Source organism: Procambarus clarkii, chromosome 20 (assembly GCF_040958095.1).
Source record: "Procambarus clarkii isolate CNS0578487 chromosome 20, FALCON_Pclarkii_2.0, whole genome shotgun sequence".
Taxonomy (NCBI): Eukaryota; Metazoa; Arthropoda; class Malacostraca; order Decapoda; family Cambaridae; genus Procambarus; species Procambarus clarkii.
Genome location: NC_091169.1, coordinates 19,455,610 through 19,475,609, shown reverse-complemented (window position 1 = coordinate 19,475,609; position 20,000 = coordinate 19,455,610). Strand labels below are relative to the sequence as shown.

Sequence of the window (20,000 nt, the reverse complement as noted above, 5' to 3'; positions counted from 1 at the left end):
TTCCTTTCACTGTGTTATTCCTCTTTCTCCTTACGTCATTCTCTGTGCTTCTGTTTGGTCTGTTTCTTTCTCACTTGTACTTGCTGCTCTCATAAATAAACTGGCATGACCACAGCTGGTATGACCACAACTTGGATAACCCCAGCATGGATAACCACAGCATGGATAACCACAGCATGGATAACCACATCTAGAATATCAGTGCCATCTAACTATTTACAATAATGTTTACATCTAATGTGATAATAATTATTCTCCTTTCAAAATGTTTAGAACTCCTATGAACATGCCTGTCTTCACTCATAATACTACTAGTGCCTCACACCTCATACCTCGCCTCATATGTCTGATAACGAGGCATTCAGAAGAGCGTTAACCGAGGCCCCACACACACACAATAACGAGAGGAGTAGCAAATTGTAAATTAGAGTTGATGGGGAGGGCGTTGGTGACGCTGGACTCAGACACAAACACGTCAATACCTTCCCCCTCCCCCGACATCCTCCCCCGACATCCTCCCCCGACATCCTCCCCCGACAGGCTTGTCAGCCTTCGATTCCCCGCTGAAGGGTCGTCGTCCAGGTCTTCGTTGTTTGCTCCCCTTCAGTCCTCATTATTGTCGTCCGAAGTCTTCGCTGATTGGTTCCTTCAGTCTTTATTACTCTCGTCGAAGTCTTGACCGTTTGCTTCCTTCACTCTTCCTTCATTGTTTTGTAGTGTTGCTGTCTCACTATTTTCTTGCAAGAAGATAGTGAGTGTGTTCTGTTGTTCCTCACTATTCCTCTGTATTCTATTTTGTATTATTGTTATGGAAGAGGTTTTTGAGGATGCTGCAGGCATTCCTCAGCATCCACAGGCACCCTTGATCATCCCAGCCTCCTCCTTCATCCCCCAAACACTCCACCTTGGGCCACCAAAGGGCCACAGAACAAGCCAATTAAGGTCAGTGACCCAGTTTACCTCTTATGTGTCTATGTAATCGCTTTGCCCACTTTGTTCTCTGATCCTCATTTCCCCTTTGTGATTCTATGAAGGCTTTTCCCTCATCCCTTACTTCCTACGACACACTAGCCTACTTACACAGCAACTTACCTACACCCCATCTTGCCTACACTCCAGCTCACCTACACACTACCTTACCTACACCCCATCTTACCTACACCCCATCTTACCTACACCCCATCTTACCTACACCCCATCTTACCTACACCTCATCTTACCTACACCCCATCTTACCTACACCCCATCTTACCTACACCCCATCTTATCTGCACACTACCTTACCTACACCCCATCTTACCTACACAATACCTTACCTACACCCCATCTTACCTACACCCCATCTTACCTACACCCCATTTTACCTACATCCCAGCTTACCTTCACTCCATCTTACCTACATCCCATCTTACCTACACACTACCTTACCTACCTCTTCTGTTCCTCTAAAACCAATACGCTTTGTCTGTGGCTAATGTGATGCCGATTTTTAATAAGCTAGATAGATGACTGGCGTCGAACTATCAATCAATTAGCTTAACATCTATTGTGGGGAAAATTACTTTAATTTATAATTGCAAAAGCCATGCGTTTCCATCATTCACGAATATATATATATATCAAGAACATTAACAACATGTTTGTACTAAGGGCTACTCAAGTTTGACATATGTGCTTTCATTCTACTCCAGCATATGATAGTGAAGAGAACTGTGACATAGCAAGGCTTTTGATACTGTGCTTCACAAAGGACTGATTAGAATGATAGAAGCTCACGGTACTCGGGGTGCTATCTAAAGTTGGATGATAGCATGGTTATATCAAAGAAAACATAGTATAACTGATTATATATATATATATATATATATATATATATATATATATATATATATATATATATATATATATATATATATATATATATATATATATATATATATATATATATATATATATATATATATATATATATATATATATATATATATATATATATATATATATATATGGTAAAGCTTGAATGATCCCCCAAGCGAATTATTATTAATTAATTAATCATAAACAATTAATATAAATGAATTAATATTATCTCTCAGCTACATCTTGCTCTTCTTAGGCTCCATTAAGATTATGCAGTTATATTTTGGCCGTCACGCCATGCAATAAACATCAATTGCCTTGAGGAAGTTCAGCGAAGGATAACAAGTTTGACTCCAGGAATTGGGAAACCTTCCATGTGAAGAGAGAGATTAAGAAGGTTGAGAGAGATTGTGATTGATTAATTTACATTCATTAAAAAGGCGAGGAGTTTGGGGTGACAATTGAAGTGTACAAAAGGATGTAGGGGGTATAACAAGGGAGATATTAATAAGGTAATAAATATACCAACGTTTAATAGAACACGAAACAATGCATATACATTAGATAAGTTTAGATTTAGTCAAGGCCTGAGTAAATACCGGTTTGGAAATAGGATTGTTGATGTGTATCAAGTTATTCGCCAACAAAGTATGTCATGTGATTGTTTAAAGCGTGAGTTAGATATATATATATATATATATATATATATATATATATATATATATATAGGAAGGGAGTACCACCTCTAGCTGGAAGAAGGGGGACCCATAGCCTCGGAGGAAACCACGCATAACGCATTAGAGGGAATGTTTAGATCCCCTCCAATGCAGTTTCTGTGTGCTTTTCTCCTACCACCCCCTTCCTTTTTTTATTTTTTGTGCATATATATATATATATATATATATATATATGCAAACAAGCCTGAATGGTCCCCAGGACTATATACAACTGAAAACTCACACCCCAGAAGTGACTCGAACCCATACTCCCACAACTGGTATGTACAGGGACGCCTTAATCCGCTTGACCATCACGACCGGACATAAGGAAGTGATAGCCGAGGCTATATGAACCACTTCCCCGCCGGCACTCGGATGGTAATCTTGGGCATAGCATTTTATCAAATCACCTCATTCTTTGGGGCACACGTGAGGAACACAAATGCAAACAAGCCTGAATGGTCCCCAGGACTATATACAACTGAAAACTCACACCCCAGAAGTGACTCGAACCCATACTCCCACAACTGGTATGTACAGGGACGCCTTAATCCGCTTGACCATCACGACCGGACATAAGGAAGTGATAGCCGAGGCTATATGAACCACTTCCCCGCCGGCACTCGGATGGTAATCTTGGGCATAGCATTTTATCAAATCACCTCATTCTTTGGGGCACACGTGAGGAACACAAATGCAAACAAGCCTGAATGGTCCCCAGGACTATATACAACTGAAAACTCACACCCCAGAAGTGACTCGAACCCATACTCCCACAACTGGTATGTACAGGGACGCCTTAATCCGTGAGGTGATTTGATAAAATGCTATGCCCAAGATTACCATCCGAGTGCCGGCGGGGAAGTGGTTCATATAGCCTCGGCTATCACTTCCTTATGTCCGGTCGTGATGGTCAAGCGGATTAAGGCGTCCCTGTACATACCAGTTGTGGGAGTATGGGTTCGAGTCACTTCTGGGGTGTGAGTTTTCAGTTGTATATAGTCCTGGGGACCATTCAGGCTTGTTTGCATTTGTGTTCCTCACGTGTGCCCCAAAGAATGAGGTGATTTGATAAAATGCTATGCCCAAGATTACCATCCGAGTGCCGGCGGGGAAGTGGTTCATATAGCCTCGGCTATCACTTCCTTATGTCCGGTCGTGATGGTCAAGCGGATTAAGGCGTCCCTGTACATACCAGTTGTGGGAGTATGGGTTCGAGTCACTTCTGGGGTGTGAGTTTTCAGTTATATATATATATATATATATATATATATATATATATATATATATATATATATATATATATATATATATATATATATATATATAAATATGTTTGTGTAGATATAAATAGGAGCTGCCTCGTATAGGTCCAATAATCCTTCAATCGTTCCCGTAATTCCTATGTACTAATTACCAATTCTGTTCCTCTTAAAGTTTTTTCCCCTTCTCTGTTCCTCCTAAGCTTACTTCCCTTTTTCTGTTCCTCCTCCAGCTTATTTTCCACTTTTCTGCCAACAGAGTTTACCCACCTCCTATTTTCCTATTTACATCTCCCACATACCTTACCTGATTGTCCTCAGCTTTACCTATGTCTTCAGACTTCTGAAGTTCGAGTCTTCTAGTTCTAGTCGGAAAGCTTATGTTCTTAATCCGGATAGACCTGCGTTCGAGCCTGTCGGAACGGTTGCAAGTACAGGGCACTGATTTCTGTGAATGTCTTCTCCTGTAGGAGCATCAGTTTCGATAGATTCTCTGGATAGCCGAAGATTGATTGATTCCCTACAACCTTTGATTTTGGACACACACACACAGCCTCCTTCGCCATATCTCGTTTACTGTAATCTTTCCACTTCATCTGGTCCACTATATCTAATCTGACATCATCTGGTCGCTCACAGCCGTCCCCTAGTGTCTCTGTTCCCCTAATTTACGTTGTTTTCACAAAACAGACAATTACAATTATGTAATTATGCATTTCTGTAATCCCCCTCTAAGATATATATAAAAATTATCATTGGGAATCAGCGAGAGAGAAAGGGAACGAGAGAAAGGACCCAGAATCACAGCCACATCACAGCATGATTCACAGCATCACAGCATCACAGCTCCACACCATCATCCACAAAGCTAACCACAGATCCACCACAGCACTAGCTAAAGGAATGATCACCCCAGAAACAATTGCAAACTAATCACAGCACATCAAACTACAGCATTACAATATCACAACATTGAATAACCAAGACATCACTTACCACAACATCAGAGAGAGAGAGAGAGAGAGAGAGAGAGAGAGAGAGAGAGAGAGAGAGAGAGAGAGAGAGAGAGAGAGAGAGAGAGAGAGAGAGAGAGAGAGAGAGAGAGAGAGAGAGAGAGAGAGAGAGAGACAGACATAAAATATATATAACCTTTATACATTTTGAGATATTGAGAGAGTCATGTAACATTTTCATGATTTGATTTCCAATTTTTTGGAAGATGGTATTTTTAATTTCGTATAGAGGGAGGCATGTTGGAGGTTAATTTTACGGGAACATAAACTTTATTGCAACATCATTTCATTCAATACAGTTTTAATTACATTGAGAATTTACATCATTTAAAAACACACACACACACACACACACACACACACACACTATATATATATATATATATATATATATATATATATATATATATATATATATATATATATATATATATATATATATATATATATATATATATATATATATATATATATATATATATATATATATTCCTCTTAATGTTCATTTTTTGTATAAAATCAGATATGTAACTGTATAACCTTGCATATATATATATATATATATATATATATATATATATATATATATATATATATATATATATATATATATATATATATATATATATGCGGAAAATCCACAGAGAAATATGAAATGAGGTGAACGTTTCGGCTTTGTTAAAGCCTTTGTCAACACCAGACTGACTATTGCACAACAGTTTAAGAAACAACTCTGATAGAGAGGCTTACAATGTCTCATTATAATTGTATATTCATATATTGTGTGTTCATGAGGCTTTTCTTTAATCTTTCATCCTTATTCTCTGACCGCTTAATCCTCTTTGACCATTTTAAGCTAAGCTATACCTGATTTTGGTTAATTACACCTGACCAACCCTAGGGATGGGTTGGTCAGGTGTCGGCCTATATATCCTCCCCCTTCTCCCTTCTCCTTAGTCAGTCTGGTGTTGACAAAGGCTTTAACAAAGCCGAAACGTTCACCTCATTTCATATTTCTCTGTGGATTTTCCGCATAAAATGATCAGTGTTTTGTGATCGTCAATTGCATATATATATATATATATATATATATATATATATATATATATATATATATATATATATATATATATATATATATATATATATACATATATATATATATATATATATATATATATATATATATATGTCGTACTTAGTAGCCAGAACGTACTTCTCAGCCTATTATGCAAGGCCTGATTTGCGTAATAAGCCAAGTTTTCTTGAATTAATATCTTTTCTCAAATTTTTTTCTTATGAAATGATAAAGCTACCCATTTCATTATGTATGACGTCATTTTTTTTTATTGGAGTTAAAATTAACGTAGATATATGACCGAACCTAACCAACCCTACCTAACCTAACCTAACGTATCTTTATAGGTTAGATTAAATTAGGTAGCCGAAAAAGTTAAGTTAGGTTAGGTTAGGTAGATTAGGTAGTCGAAAAACAAATAATTCATGAAAACTTGGCTTATTAGGCAAATCGGGCCTTGCATAGTAGGCTGAGAAGTGCGTTCTGGCTACTAGGTACGACATATATATATATATATATATATATATATATATATATATATATATATGTCGTACCTAGTAGCCAGAACGCACTTATCGGCCTACTATGCAAGGCCCGATTTGCCTAATAAGCCAAGTTTTCTTGAATTAATATATTTTCTCTAATTTTTTTCTTATGAAATGATAAAGCTACCCATTTCATTATGTATGAGCTCAATTTTTTTTATTGGAGTTAAAATTAACGTAGATATATGACCGAACCTAACCAACCCTACCTAACCTAACCTAACCTATCTTTATAGGTTAGGTACCCGAAAAAGTTAGGTTAGGTTAGGTTAGGTAGGTTAGGTAGTCGAAAAAAAATTAATTCATGAAAACTTGGCTTATTAGGCAAATCGGGCCTTGCATAGTACGCTGAGAAGTGCGTTCTGGCTACTAGGTACGACATATATATATATATATATATATATATATATATATATATATATATATATATATATATATATATATATATATATATATATATATATATATATATATATATATATATAATGTTTTGTCATGTATAGAGATGAAGACAATCACAGTGTTACAGCACCAGAGGGAATTTCAGTCATTCATCTTACTGTTAAGTGTCTCTTGTTTACAAGAGAGTTGTCATGTTAATGGTTGTTAAAGTGTGACCGGCTTGGCAGGAGAAGGGGAGCTTCAAGTGTTGTAATAAACGAAAGTGTCTCGCAAATTTCTTACCAATTCTCTTAAAGAGTTTATAGCTGTTTCTGTCCAACTTCTTGCCTGCTTCTGGTGTCTGGCAGAGAGGCACTTAAGACGTGGGGCTACATTGAGAAGCAGCGGGACTTTCAAGGACTACCGTGAGAGGCAGGGAGTCCCAGGCTACTGTGAGAGGTAGGGGGGTCCCACCGTGAGAGGCAGGGGGTCCAAGACTACCGTGAGAGGCAGGGGGTCCTAGACTACCGCGAGAGGCAGGGGGGTCCTAGACTACCGTGAGAGGCAAGGAGTCCCAGACTACCGTGAGAGGCAGGAGGGGGGTCCCAGAGCACCGTGAGAGGCAGGGATGTCTCAGACTACCGTGAGAGGCGGGGGGGGGGGTCCCAGAGCACCGTGAGAGGCAGGGGTGTCCCAGACTACCGTGAGAGGCAGGGGGTCCCAGGCTACCGTGGGAGGCAGGGGGTCCTAGACTACCGTGAGAGGCAGGGAGTCCCAGGCTACCGTGGGAGGCACGGGGGTCCCAGGCTACCGTGAGAGGCAGGGGAGTCCCAGGCTACCATGAGAGGCAGGGGGTCACAGACCACCGTGAGAGGCAGGGAGTCCCAGACCACCGTGAGAGGCAGGGAGTCCCAGAGCACCGTGAAAGGCAGGGAGTCCCAAACCACCGTGAGAGGCAGGGAGTCCCAGACCACCGTGAAAGGCAGGGAATCCCAGAGCACCGTGAAAGGCAGGGAGTCCCAGACCACCGTGAGAGGCAGGGAGTCCCAGACCACCGTGAGAGGCAGGGGGTCCCAGGCTACCGTGAGAGGCAGGGGGTCCCAGACCACCGTGAGAGGCAGGGGGGTCCCAGACCACCGTGAGAGACAGGGGGGTCCCAGACCACCGTGAGAGGCAAGGGGTCCCAGACCACCGTGAGAGGCAGGGAGTCCCAGGCCTTCGTTATAGGCCATCGAGTCCTGACGACTATATAGCATTTTTTGCCATATTTTCCCGTCGTTTTCTTACTGAGAGCTACTTTAAACAGGTTGAAGAGGCGCGGGAAATGAAGGCGATGCTTCTAGGAATTGGAGGAAGAGGCAGCAAGAGAAGAAGAAGGAGGGAAAAGAAGGAGGAAGAAGAGGGAGAAGAGAGGATGAGATATCTAATACAACATTCATTTGTTTCCTTTACAGAGAGCATAAAGACCTGGACTTCACTTCCTACCGTAAATGTTATTTTCGCCTTGTTCGGCAGAGATGATTATGTCAAGCTTGAAAAGCTTGAGAAATTTCTATGCCACGGTCACTCAAATTCGACAGGGGAAAAGATAGCTGAATAGACTGCATTGTCCTAGACTGAAGACAGTATATTTGACACTGGGCTTCTTGGAAGGTCATTGTACAAGATTGACACACTCTGGGGTAACAGTAATATAGCAATGAATGGGGTAAGGGTGTACCAAATGGACGGAAAACAAAGAATTAGGTGTTGAGCTGGGTTAATGTGACAAGAAGGGTTTACGATATAGTTTCGTTGTTGAACTATTATTGTTCATAATTTAAAATAATAATCTTCCGAGGGACTAAGACTGAATATATTTTCAAATGTAGAAAAACTTTTGAGAAATTTAACAAAAAATTTGAAGACAGAAGGGCATTACAGGCAGAACCTTCCACGGACCGAAATTCAAACTTGGACAATCAATTACCACGGACTGAACCCCAAATTTGGACACCATCATCTACCACGAACTGAACCCTCAATTTGGACACCATCTTCTACCACGGACAGAACCCCAAATTTGGACACCATGATCTACCACGGACAGAACCCCAAATTTGGGCACCATCATCTACCACGAACTGAACCCTAAATTTGGACACCATCATCTACCACGAACTGAACCCCAAATTTGGACACCATGATCTACCACGGACAGAACCCCAAATTTGGGCACCATCATCTACCACGAACTGAACCCCAAATTTGGACACCATGATCTACCACGGACAGAACCCCAAATTTGGACACCATCATCTACCACGAACTGAACCCTAAATTTGGACACCATCATCTACCACGAACTGAACCCTAAATTTGGACACCATCATCTACCACGAACTGAACCCTAAATTTGGACACCATCATCTACCACGGACAAAACCCCAACTTGGGCACCGTCGGCCTCATAAATCCCCCCTTCAAAAGTGGGCGCGTGGTGCCGTGATAATACCCTCCCCTCACCGAATTTATTGCTGTTTCAGCAGAGAATTTTTGGGTGGTGGTGTGGTCGTTGACCAGTTTTCCTCACGAGAAATTAAATTATTAAGGTCCGTGCTCTATTTATCATCCAGTTCTTGCTCTCTGTCATCCCCTTGCATTATCCTCATTCCTCCTTCTCCTCTTCTCGTATCCTTTTATCAATTTTTTATATATATCTGGATGTAATTTATCTTACTTGGACTACTGGATAATGGTGTCCATGTCAGTGAGTTATTTTGTTATACTTCAGCTATATCCATATATCTCCATCTATATTCATTTATCTCCATCTATATCTTTTAAAGAGAATGTTTTTTTGTTTTTTGGTGGGGTTTTGGCTCCTATTTCGACGTGCAACGACTCGTATGAAGTAAAATGTGAGTTTGAGTTTCCATAGAGTTTTTCAATAGATTTTTTTCAGCTGTTCATCACACACTAAGGTAAACCCATAGTTCGTACAATGATGCATGATAGTAACAATAACTAAAGTAATGTTTTGGTAAAAAGAGAGAGAGAGAGAGAGAGAGAGAGAGAGAGAGAGAGAGAGAGAGAGAGAGAGAGAGAGAGAGAGAGAGAGAGAGAGAGAGAGAGAGAGAGAGACGAGACAGAGACAGAGAGAGACAGAACTAGAGACAGATACAGTTACCACCGGCTATCACCCCCATTTAGTTGTTTATATTCCTAATAAACTGAAAAAGTACCCTTTCCTGGGTCGTCTGTCCCCCCATCATTCATCAGACTGTTGGACAAAGTGTAGAGACGGGCAAGAAGGCTTATCTCTAGTCTTGACCAAGCCTGGTAGGAACGGCCTAAACATCAGAGCCTGCAACACCGTCGGGACGTTGGATGGTCTTACTGTTATGTGCAAGGCCAACATTATCAAAGTTCCGCACGTGGCCCAACTCCGCGGACTACCAGTAGTTGCCACCCGTAGCACTATAGACTTTGTTCACTGCTAGTCTGACTCACATTTGGAACTTGTTCGCTCAACAAGAGCGAACATGAGATATCAGCTACAAGATACATGAGATATCACCTACAAGATACATGAGATATCAGCTACAAGATACATGAGATATCAGCTACAAGATACGTGAGATATCAGCTACAAGATACATGAGATATCAGCTACAAGATACATGAGATATCAGCTACAAGATACATGAGATATCAGCTACAAGATACATGAGATATCAGCTACAAGATACATGAGATATCAGCTACAAGATACATGAGATATCAGCTACAAGATACATGAGATATCAGCTACAAGATACATGATATATCAGCTACACTGATCACATGAAGGCTGTGGCAAAAAGTTGGCTATAGGCTCATTTGGTTCCTTATATGATTGTTACCTAATGTTGTTAATGAATAAAGGCAATTCCTATTGATGCATATAGTAGGTTCATGAAATAAATGGGTCTCTAGGAATAAGTTTCAACTGAGCTGAGGTAGGATAACAACTTTTACTTGCAGTTTCACCAGGTTCCTTAGATAATAGTTCCCTATACGATAGCTAGTTTCAAAGAACATTCTCATGAAATAAATGAGTCTCTAGGAGCAGGTTTCAGATCACCTGAAATAGGATAACAGCTCTTCCTTGCAGTTTCACTAGGTACGTCATTTGACAGCCATTGTTGTTAAAGATTCGCTACCTGGAACAAAAAGTTCCAGGTAGCACGGGCTATGGTGAGCCCGTAGACGACAGTCATTATGAAACCCTACTCTTAGTTTGAAACAAGAAAGTATTAAAAAAATTACACTAAAATAGTGTAATTTTTTATTTAGCATTTTAAAAAATGCTAAATAAAAGCATTTTTATTTAGCATTTTTAAAATGCTAAATAAATTTTAAACGTAGCATTTTAAAAATGCTAACCAGCAAATTTTTTTTAAGTAAATTTACAAATATTGAAGTTAACTTAGGACAAGTAACTAAAAAGAAAACGTTAACATATTTATTCCAAGTAATATTACCAATCGCCTTGAGCACGCAAATTTCGCGATCAAAGTTCAAATGTCCGAACGCCATCTCTGTTTTTTACTTTAAACAAGTCTGAATATTTCATTTAGATCCCTTTTACATTTTTATCACATTGTAAAGGCTCAGAGTCATTACTTTAATCTTACAGTCATCATGAAGTGCAGTTGTATTGACCGGAAAAAAACATAATCAAAACATGTTTCCCTCGACCCCTTGTGTGCGATTTCAGATATATAAACACTTCCAGAGCAGACATTAAGTGGTGTCAGAAAACACCAGCCGGGCTACCATTCAGTAAGATAACATCATCCAGCAAGATATCATACCATCTACATACAAACAGCAGTCATGATATCGGAGCTGGAAATTAGAAGCTCAACCCTCACATCTGTAAATAAAGGCAGTGACCTCGACGTTTCGGTCTGTTCTGGACCAAAACATTCCAGGACGACTTGGTCAATGGTCCACAATGGACCGAAATGTCGTACTTTTCTATATTTTCAGATGTATGGGTTGGGTCTTTAACACTATCCAGTTAGGAGTTCTGGAACTGGCTGAAGGCCCCCCCCCTCAGCGAGTTCTGGAATTTGCTGAAGAACTCCTTCAGGGAGTCTGGAACTGGCTAAAGAACTCCTTCAGCGGATTCAGGAACTAGCTGAAGAACCCCTCAACGAGTTCTGGAACTGACTGAAGAACCCCTCACCGAGTTCTGCGACTGAAGAACCCCTCAGCGAGTTCTGGAACTGACCGAAGAACCCCTCACCGAGTTCTGCGACTGAAGAACCCCTCAGCGAGTTCTGGAACTGACTGAAGAACCCCTCACCGAGTTCTGCGACTGAAGAACCCCTCAGCGAGTTCTGGAACTGACCGAAGAACCCCTCACCGAGTTCTGCGACTGAAGAACCCCTCAGCGAGTTCTGGAACTGACTGAAGAACCCCTCACCGAGTGCTGCGACTGAAGAACCCCTCAGCGAGTTCAGGAACTGACTGAAGAACCCTTCAGCGAGTTCTGGGAATGAAGAACACCTCACCGAGTTCTGGGACTGAAGAACCCTTCAGCGACCTCTAGAACTGACGGAAGAACCCCCCTTACAGCTCTTGTCTCCCCCTCAGGCAGTAATCATGGGGTAATGGTCCCTCTCCAAGCAAGAGATATACCTCAAGACACACAAAGGGAATTGGTGAGTGGTGAGGTAGCTTCTCTTAATTGCCTGGGCTATAACTCATTTGATATAAAAGGAAATTAATGAGTTGTGTAGGGGCCTCACGCCACGGTGATTATCTGTAACACTCACAGAGAGGATTAATAAGTGGGGTAGAGATCCCTTCAGTTCATGCTAACAATCCAACACACCCAAAGCAAGAAAGGAAAAATATTTAAACCCTCACGTGATAGCAACAACTCACTACACTCTACAAATGAATTGATGCGCGGTGTAGAGACCCTCATATCATGGAAATATACCACTATGCTCACAAACCTATGTGAAAAACTGATATAGAACCTTACATTTCACGGCAATGACTCGCTACACTCACAATGGAAAGTGTTGGATGGTGTCAAATTCATATTGCTACAACGACAGCAAAACGCACACACACACACACACACACACACACACACACACACACACACACACACACACACACACACACACACACATCCTATGGCTGAGTGGACAGAGCTTAGGACTCGTAATCCTAGGGTCCGGGGTCGATCCCCGGTGATGGCAGAAACAAATGGGCAGAGTTCCTTTCACCCTGATGCCCCCTGTTACCTAGCAATAAATAGGTACCTGGGAGTTAGACAGCTGCTACGGTCTGCTTTCTGTGGATGTGTGCGCATGTGTTAGAGAGAAATATATGTAGTAGACATAATAGAGGAAAAATAAATTGGTTAGAAAGGCGGGGTCTAGGAGCTAATATCTCTATTCTGCAGATACAAATACTAAATGCAAATAGTAAATACACACACACACACACACACACACACACACACACACACACACACACACACACACACACACACACACACACACACACAATGACCCAAAAAGGGTGATAGGGAGGAGGCACTTAACTACAGACCCGTATCACTGACAAGCATCCCCTGCAAAATACTTGAAAGAATAATTAGGCTAAGACTTGTTGAGCACCTGGAGAGCATTGGGTTTGTAAACAAGCACCAACATGGGTTCTGGACAGGGAAATCATGCCTAACAAACCTTTTAGAATTCTATGATAAAGTAACAAGGATAAGGCAGGACAGAGAAGGCTGGGCAGACTGCATATTTCTTGACTGCCAAAAGGCCTTTGATACGGTACCGCACATGAGACTGCTATACAAACTTGAGAGGCAGGCAGGAGTAAGCGGAAAGGCCCTAGTATGGGTGAAGAACTACCTAACAGGAAGGAGCCAGAGGGTAATGGTAAGGGGCGAAAAGTCGGACTGGCGAACAGTAACAAGTGGAGTACCTCAAGGATCGGTGCTGGGACCAATCCTCTTTCTAATTTACGTAAATGATATGTTTACAGGAGTGGAATCATACATGTCAATGTTTGCAGATGACGCAAAATTAATGAGAAGAGTTGTGACAGACGAGGATTGTAGGATCCTCCAAGAGGACTTAAACAGGCTGCAGAGATGGTCAGGGAAATGGCTACTGGAGTTTAACACCAGTAAATGTAAAGTTATGGAAATGGGATCAGGTGACAGGAGACCAAAGGGACAGTACACAATGAAGGGGAACAGCCTACCTGTAACGATTCGAGAAAGAGACCTGGGAGTGGATGTGACACCTAATCTAACTCCTGAGGCACATATAAATAGGATAACGACAGCAGCGTACTCTACACTGGCGAAAATTAGAACTTCATTCAGAAACCTAAATGAGGAAGCTTTTAGGGCGCTTTACACTGCCTACGTGAGACCCGTCTTAGAGTATGCCGCGCCATCATGGAGCCCCCACCTGAAGAAACACATAAAGAAATTGGAGAAGGTTCAGAGGTTTGCGACGAGGCTTGTCCCAGAGCTACGAGGGATGGGATATGAAGAGCGGCTGAAGGAACTGAACCTTACGACACTAGAGAAAAGAAGGGAGAGAGGAGATATGATAGGGACATATAAAATACTCAGGGGAATTGACAAAGTGGAAATAGATGAAATGTTCACACGTAATAATAACAGAACGAGGGGACATGGGTGGAAACTGGAAACTCAGATGAGTCACAGAGATGTTAGGAAGTTTTCTTTTAGCGTGAGAGTAGTAGAAAAATGGAATGCACTTGGGGAACAGGTTGTGGAAGCAAATACTATTCATACTTTTAAAACTAGGTATGATAGGGAAATGGGACAGGAGTCATTGCTGTAAACAACCGATAGCTAGAAAGGCGGGATCCAAGAGCCAATGCTCGATCCTGCAAGCACATATAGGTGAGTACATATAGGTGAGTACACACACACATACACACACACACACACACACACACACACACACACACACACACACACACACACACACACACACACACACACACACACACACACACACACATACACACACACACACACACACACACACACACACACACACACACACACACACACACACATACACACACTGTGTGACAATGGCAGACCACGAAGGAAGGATTTAAGACACTAATTTCATCAAGTACTTTAGTATTTTTTAAAATACGTAGGCTGGTAGGTAAGATCTCGCTTCATGCAGGTCGGCGTTCAATCCCCGACCGTCCAAGTGGTTGGGCACCATTCCCTTTCCTCTATCCCATCCCAAATCCTTATCCTAACCCCTTCCAAGTGCTATATTGGCGTAATAGCTTGGCGCTTTCTCCTGAAAAGTCCCCTCCCCGTTCTCTAAAAGCGGGAGACCTTCCTGACTTGAAAAAAGGAGTAACGTGGTACCAGTCTACCAGAAACGGGAAATGGAAAACCATGAAACAACAGACCCGTATCACTAGCAAGTAATCCCACTGCAAGTGGTCAGAAAGACTGATGCAGGCTAGTTGAACTAGGCCTAGCTAGATTAACTAGGCTAGGAGTGGCAGTAGTCCAGATGTGGGAGCGTCCTCCGAGGCCTCAGAGCCCAGAGGTCGAACCCTGTATTGAAAAAAAAATTTAAGCTGTGAAGATGGGACACCACGAGCGTAGCTCTCATCCTGTAACTACATTTAGGAGATTACACGTAGGTAATTACACGTACATAAGTACGTACAGGTGATTACACGTACATAAGTATGTACAGGTGATTACACTTAGGTAAGTACACTTAGGTAATTAGACTCCAGGAAGCAATTATCCCCAAGTTTGAAGACTTTAAAAAGACCAAGAATCTATCAAAGTCTTAGAATAACTCTTAGAATAGAGCATTATCCAAACTCATTACATAACACAGCAGTCTACGTGAAAAGCCCACACCTCGAAGGAGCCCGAGCCAGGTCCCCGGCCAGGATGGAAACGATCAGGCACGTTTCTTTTCACGGATTGCCTCGCCTAGCAGTTAATATGCCCTCGGGAGTTAGGGAACTGTTGTGGGCGGCATCCTGGTAAAGGGTCAGCAGTTGGCTAAGGGTGAACGGGGTGGTTACCTTGGTAAAACTAATAAAAGGCTTCCTGTCCCGACAACAGGACTTGTACTGGAGCATGAACAGGAGCATGAACTTCTTTATTGTTCAGAAGTATGAAATGGTTCTTATATGGGGGGACTGGGAAGGCACTGCTGGGTGGAGGCACTGCTGGGGTGGAGGCACTGCTGGGTGGAGGCACTGCTGGGTGGAGGCACTGCTGGGTGGAGGCACTGCTGGGTGGAGGCACTGCTGGGTGGAGGCACTGCTGGGTGATGACACTGCTGGGTGGAGGCACTGCTGGGTGATGACACTGCTGGGTGGAGACACTGTTGGGTGGAGACACTGTTGGGTGGAGACACTGCTGGGTGGAGGCACTGCTGGGTGGAGGCACTGCTGGGTGGAGGCACTGCTAAGTGGAGGCACTGCTGGGTGGAGGCACTGCTGGGTGGAGGCACTGCTAAGTGGAGGCACTGCTGGGTGGAGGCACTGCTGGGTGGAGGCACTGACAGTTACAGGCACTCCCGAGGGAAGAGGGAGGCGTGTACGCGGGTTGGAAATATAATTAGGTGGTTGAGTAATTAGACAGACTAATAATAACGTAACGAAATAATTACGTTCATACATATCTTGCTACATATATATATATATATATATATATATATATATATATATATATATATATATATATATATATATATATATATATATATATATATATATATATATATATATATATATATATATATATATATATATATATATATAAATACACAAACACACACACACACGCTTTCAAACGTGGAGGACATAATCCTATAGATATTGATAAAATGTGATAACATCAGCACTCGAAAACTTTTCATTCGAAAACATAATCACAATGTAGTTCAATTAGTTCTTGTTGAATAAATTATTTTCGAGTTCATGCAAATCCTTGAATTTCTATTCCATAAATGTTTGTATTTCACCACGCAGTTCATTCAGATGCTTCAGAAAATCTCCCCAGCTTAACCACTGACTGATATGGCAGTCTGACCAGCCTTTGCTCCTAATAGAACGTCGCATTTTGACGTAAACGAAAGGCCACGAATTGTCGTACTAGAAAATGGTAGCGGCTCGCGAAATGGACATACTCTCCCGTTTTCTGTTGTGGGTCCTCTGGTAGATTAGGATAAAGGGCACTTCAGTTTCTTGACGCTGGGGAACCTCAGTAGGACGGGGCTGATCCGAAAGGGTTTTCATATCATCCAAATATCAGATGAAGTACAAAGTTGGGTGCTGGTCGCCCCCAGACGGGTGACTGCGCCGCATATGTAACAACCACAGACTTAAAGTATGTGTGCAGGCGATGAGTCACAAAAACATGGCTAAATTATGTTGACCAGACCACACACTAGAAGGTGAACGGACGACGACGTTTCGGTCCGTCCTGGACCATTCTCAAGTCAATTGTGGCTTGAGAACTTGAGAATCACAATCGACTTGAGAATGGTCCAGGACGGACCGAAACGTTGTCGTCCCTTCACATTAAAATGACCCCAAAGCTGCATCCACCTCCTCCCCAGAGCGAGACTCGTACTGCATCAAGGAACTCCACCTCAGGTGGTATCTTATTTCCAGTCTAATCTTTCCCTAGTCACGCAGCTTCGTTAGTCTGCTGTCGCTTTAATTAATCTCATTAGCCACTTCTTAGACGACTCTTTCTCCAGGTTTTCCTGTTGTTTCATGCAGTCTTCTTGACCAATTATCCTCCTCAGCAAACCACCACTACGCCAACGGCTCTCCTTCTCAATATATCTAAACTAATCAAGAACTATTCACATCCAATAAAATTAATTATCTTGACTATTTCTCTATTCTTCCCCCCCCCTAAAAAAAAAAAAAAATCACTTAACACCAAAGCACGTATATTATATATATATATATATATATATATATATATATATATATATATATATATATATATATATATATATATATATATATATATATATATATATATATATATATATATATATATATATATATATACATACATATATATATGCAAGAACATCCAGCACTCGAGAATGAAATAATTGGCGTGACTGTTTCAGTTGTCAAGTTGCTTACACAGGTGAATCTGGCAACTGGAGTTCTGAACGGGTTAATGACACATGATGGATCGAGATTTTTTACGCATATACACACACATACACACTCACAAACGTACATGCACGAAAACATAAAACGTGCGCAAATATATGTATATCCACTAACGAAAGCACGTGCATTAAACACACATATTAAACAAAAATAGCCAACATATCTGCACATCCAACCAACACAAACATGTATCTTCAATGAACACCATCAGATATACATTATCCACACATTCATTCACAGAATGGCAAACGAACACAAATCAGGTCCCTTCCACTAATGACCGCAATTGAGCAAGATACAATACACAAATGACAAGTACTGTTGACCCCCACCAGTATTTTATCATCCCACACAATATCATCCTCCACTGGTGCACACTTCAGCAAAAATGAACAAAACACTAGAAATGGACACGAATGCAGATATTACAACGAATAAATCGGGAGAACTACATGAATAATAATAGAAGATGCATCTTCATAGCATTACAGTTATGGGAACCAAACTTAAATATATCATAGGGGGATGCAATGAAACCAAGAAATTATCAAGAGATCATAGAAGAGAAGGGAGACTATAGGCTTACGAGTGTAACAAAATCAAGATTAACACATTATAATTAAGGTCTAAAATTTTGATAGACTGCCTTTTGGAGAAAAAAATGTGTTAATTACAAATTACGCTTAAACTTCTGCTTATAAATGAAGAAAAACTTGGCAATTTTGTTAATGCACAAAAAGTGAATCCAAGACCAATGTGTTCTTATTGTTTTACTAATATCCCCATTATTACTTTACTAATACGGGTTTCTCAAGATGAATATTTACTGCCAAAATATATACATATTAACACTGGTCAAATCCATCTGAGTTTGTTGATGAACGACGGTACCAATAAGGGCCTGAGGGACAGCTAAGAGGAAATCCCTAGCATGAGGAGCTCACACACGTATGTGAGCTTTGTCAAAAGTGAAAACTGGCACCTGCATTACTGAGGCCAATTTCTCTACTACTGAGCTATTCCCGCTGATGTTCTTACAATCGTTACGGGAGGATGAACAGGGTTAACAACATCCCACTAATTGACTTCTTCAACGAGCTTGTCATCGTGAATCCCGATTCAATCTTTTAAGCACCCTTCGTAAGATCTCTGCAAGTTCAAGTATGTTTATTGAGACAAGAAAGAAATACATCTCAAAGGGATAGAGTAGCATAGGCTATTTCTAACCCCCCAAGATCTCTGCAAGGCACTCACTAGCAGTAATTCTTGAGAAATAGAATACAAGCAAAACTATCACATTGCCAAACCGATTCCAACGCCAGTGAATCTAACTGCAAGCATTGCTGGATCCCATTGGCTAGTGAGATAAAATAATAATGATTAATCAGATCAGCATTGATAAGAGGAACAGTAGGAGACCCCAAGTGCCATACTCGACAACAGCTTCTGTACGATACCCAAGATTTCGTCCCAAAGGCAACCTGTAAGGGATACGCAGGGTGCGATCCCCAAGGACAGCATGTACAGGAGCACTGGCATTCTATAACAGGTAGTACTGAGCTGGCACAATGGTACAGCTGTACAGATGGTACAGCCAATGACCCCTCACAATTCTCAACTGATTTACGTTATGTAACAGTTAATTAAAAAGTTCACGATGGAATTATGCAACATAGCAACATGCTAGTATATTTAATAACCATATTGCATCCAGTTTGAAGTATACATATTTATATATATTTGTGAGGTAAAAATTTGCTTCTGAATTATTCAAAGTGAAAATTAGCAATGATGATTTTAGTGGAAAAATTAATGTATTTGGTTACTAATAAAATGTTGTTGATAATTTGAATATTGCTTCTGATGCAGATGGATTTATTGCATATATTGCAACGTAT

The 20,000-nt window shown here is 41.1% G+C and overlaps 2 protein-coding genes across 2 annotated transcripts in view; both read right to left on the bottom strand.

Annotated features, from left to right (window-relative positions):
* The window catches only part of LOC123755369 (protein turtle homolog B), a 100,458-nt gene that overhangs the window by 52,507 nt on the left and 27,951 nt on the right, over positions 1 to 20,000 (bottom strand). The window lies entirely within an intron of this gene.
* On the bottom strand, positions 16,063 to 17,022 carry LOC138366735 (uncharacterized). Its single transcript, XM_069328011.1, has 2 exons — positions 16,977 to 17,022; positions 16,063 to 16,544 (listed from the first exon to the last, which is right to left on the bottom strand). Exons 1-2 carry the CDS (start codon positions 17,020 to 17,022, stop codon positions 16,063 to 16,065), a joined length of 528 nt encoding a protein of 175 aa, XP_069184112.1.